General features: G+C 67.6%; 1 protein-coding gene across 1 annotated transcript; it reads left to right on the plus strand.

Moving 5' to 3' along the window:
• Nucleotides 1-70: 70 nt before the first annotated feature.
• On the plus strand, nt 71-3024 carry NTN3 (netrin 3). The gene is made up of 6 exons (XM_039885035.1): nt 71-1414; nt 1486-1674; nt 1765-1914; nt 2035-2085; nt 2220-2294; nt 2610-3024. Exons 1-6 carry the CDS (start codon nt 487-489, stop codon nt 2957-2959), a joined length of 1743 nt encoding a protein of 580 aa, XP_039740969.1. The 5' UTR covers nt 71-486; the 3' UTR covers nt 2960-3024.
• Nucleotides 3025-3317: the final 293 nt, after the last annotated feature.

Here is a 3317-nt window from a genome sequence, read left to right on the forward strand (position 1 = left end):
CCCGGCCCCAGCAGCCCCGCCCCCACTGGGCTCGGGCTTGCTCCTGCTGCGCCCCCCACCCCCTTCTTGCACAGCTCGCTCGCCCTCGCTGCAGCTGGGAGGAGGCGGCGGCCGGGGTGCCCCAGGCCCCGCCCGCCCTCGGCCCTTCCCGGGAGGCCGGGAGACCTGCTCCACCCGACCCTCCGTGGGTGAGTGCGAGCGGCGGGCGGCGGGTGGAGCCTCTGCTGGCGGGGCCGCCGGGTGCGGGGGCGACGCCTGTCATCGCTCCAGGCCCAGCGGGAGGACGCGCCAACATCTCAGCTGCTGCGCTTGGCCCGGGGCGTGCCCGTGGCTGCTCCTACCTCTGGGCCCCGGCTGGGGCCGTCCCGGGGCTGCGGTTGCTCGGCACTGCGGGGGGGCCGGCAGAGCCTCGGACCCGGTCTCTCTCCCCGCGAACGCAACGGTGTGGGGCCCTGGCCGGCTGACTCACCTACGGCTGCAACGGCCATGCCTGGCTGGCCCTGGGGGCTGCTGCTGACCGCGGGCACGCTCTCCGCCGCGCTGAGCCCGGGGCCGCCAGCGCCTGCCGACCCCTGCCATGACGAGGGGGGTGCGCCCCGCGGCTGTGTGCCCGGCCTGGTGAATGCGGCCTTGGGCCGTGAGGTGCTGGCGTCCAGCACGTGCGGGCGGCCGCCCACGCGGGCCTGCGATGCCTCGGACCCGCGGCGGGCACACCCAACAGCCCTCCTGACCTCCGCAGGGGGCACCGCAAGCCCAATGTGCTGGCATTCGGACTGGCTGACACAGGTGCCCCTCAACGTGACCCTTACAGTGCCCCTGGGCAAGGCTTTTGAGCTGGTATTTGTGAGTTTGCGCTTCTGTTCCACGCCCCCAACTTCGGTGGCCCTGCTCAAGTCACAGGATCACGGCCGCAGCTGGGCCCCGCTGGGCTTCTTCTCCTCCCACTGTGGCCTGGACTACGGCCGCCTGCCTGCCCCTGCCGGTGGCCTAGTTGGTCCAGGGCCTGAAGCCCTGTGCTTCCCTGAGCCCCAGGCCCAGTCGGATGGTGGTGGCCTTCTGGCCTTCAGCGTGCAGGACAGCAGCCCACCAGGCCTGGATCTGGACAGCAGCCCGGTGCTCCAAGACTGGGTGACCGCCACGGACATTCGAGTAGTGCTCACAAGGCCTGCCATGCTGGGGGACACCAGGGACCCCCCAGCCATGGTCCCTTACTCTTACTCAGCCACTGAGCTCCAGGTGGGCGGGCGCTGCAAGTGCAATGGGCATGCCTCCCGGTGCTTGCTGGACACCCAGGGCCACCTGATCTGCGACTGCCGGCATGGCACGGAGGGTCCTGACTGTGGCCGCTGCAAGCCCTTCTACTGCGACAGGCCGTGGCAACGGGCCACGGCCCGGGAAGCCCACGCCTGCCTTGGTGAGGCCTTGGAGGGTGGCCTGGGGATTTTGGACCCAGCCAGCCTGCCCCTGACCCATACTTCCCTGCAGCTTGCTCCTGCAATGGCCATGCCCGCCGCTGCCGCTTCAACATGGAGCTGTACCGACTATCCGGCCGCCGCAGTGGCGGTGTCTGCCTCAACTGCCGGCACAATACTGCTGGCCGCCACTGCCACTATTGCCGGGAGGGCTTCTATCGGGACCCAGGTCGTGCCCTGAGTGACCGCCGTGCTTGCAGGGGTGAGCCTGGCACTAGCCACCTGCACACCCTCACCCTCTAATCTCTCATATCCCCAGATGGGTTTCTAATCATCTCACCTCTGTCCTCAGCCTGTGACTGTCATCCTGTTGGTGCTGCTGGCAAAACCTGCAACCAAACCACAGGCCAGTGTCCCTGCAAGGACGGTGTCACCGGCCTCACCTGTAATCGCTGTGCCCTTGGCTTCCAGCAGAGCCGCTCTCCGGTGGCACCCTGTGTTAGTGAGTGATCCTGCCCTGCTTAGGCCACCCCATCTCCCCGCTGCTGCCTACTTGCCCCCTGAGCCCTGCAGATATCCCTGTCCTCCTCGAATGCAGGCCCTTCCCTCACTCTCTCCACAGAGACCCCTGTCCCTGGACCCACTGAAGAGAGCAGCCCTGTGGAGCCCGAAGGTGAGTGGACACAGACCAGGATTCCAGACTGGCATGTCCGTAGGGGAAGGGGAGCATGAGTTCAAGGAGAGAAGGAGCGGGTGGGGGAAAGGAGGTGGGAATCTATGCCAGCCCTACCCTTCCTCATTCCCCAGACTGCGACTTGCACTGTAAACCTGCCCGTGGCAGCTACCGCATCAGCCTGAAGAAGTTCTGCAGGAAGGATTATGGTAGGCAGTCCTCAAGCCTCCTGCCCCTAACCTTCTCACCTTGCACTCCCCACTTTCCCTTTGGATACCCTGACTCTTGTTGGGCCCCAAGGTATCCCCCATCCCTCCGGTCCCCCACTTCTGCTGGCCCCACTCGGGCAGCCCCTGCTGGCCTGTTCTGCTGCTGCGAGTCTCCTCTCTGTGCCTGCCCCGAGCCGGTGGGTGTCCTCTGTGTCCTTCCTCCCCGCCTTCCCACCCGGCCGTGAGTGCTCTGTCTTCCTCTGCGTGATCCACTCCCTCCCCGCCTGACCCTGCCCCCGTCTCTCCTTCCCGCAGCGGTGCAGGTGGCGGTGGGCGCGCGCGGCGAGGCACGTGGCTCGTGGACGCGCTTTCCAGTGGCTGTGCTCGCTGTGTTCCGGAGTGGCGAGGAGCGCGCGCGGCGCGGGAGCAGCGCGCTGTGGGTGCCCACGAGGGATGCGGCCTGTGGCTGCCCACGCCTGCTGCCCGGGCGCCGCTACCTGCTGCTAGGGGGCAAGCCAGGAACTGCGGTCGGGGGTTCGGGGGGCCGAGGGCCCGGGCTCAGCGCTGCCCGCGGGAGTCTTGTGCTTCCCTGGCGCGACGCGTGGACGCGGCGCCTTCGGAGGCTGCAGCGGCGCGAGCGGCGGGGCCGCTGCCAGGCAGCCTGAGCCTGCGGGCGGGGCGGGAACCGTAAGGGCGCTGTTCCCACATCAAGGCGCACTTTCAGCCAGTGCATCCGCCTACAGAGGAGTCTTTGCTCGCGTCGCGCGCGTCGCTATCTAGACCCCCGCCCAACCCTGCGGGCGCCTCCCTTTATGCCTCACGCCGGTGCCCAGATGTATGAGGGACACAGCGACCCAGAAGGATAAAATAGCCCCAAAGAGCTTTTTCAAGGCTTCTTCTGGCAGCTGTCATCCTAGAGGACTCCTTGGTCCCCCCACCCTCGCAGTATCTGCCCACTCTACAGGGCACCGTGATACCCCCATAAGACTGTGAACCTCCTTGTGGTGGCCAACTCTTTGGAGC

Source organism: Pteropus medius, unplaced genomic scaffold (genome assembly GCF_902729225.1).
Source record: "Pteropus medius unplaced genomic scaffold, Ma_sr-lr_union100, whole genome shotgun sequence".
Lineage (NCBI taxonomy): Eukaryota > Metazoa > Chordata > Mammalia > Chiroptera > Pteropodidae > Pteropus > Pteropus medius.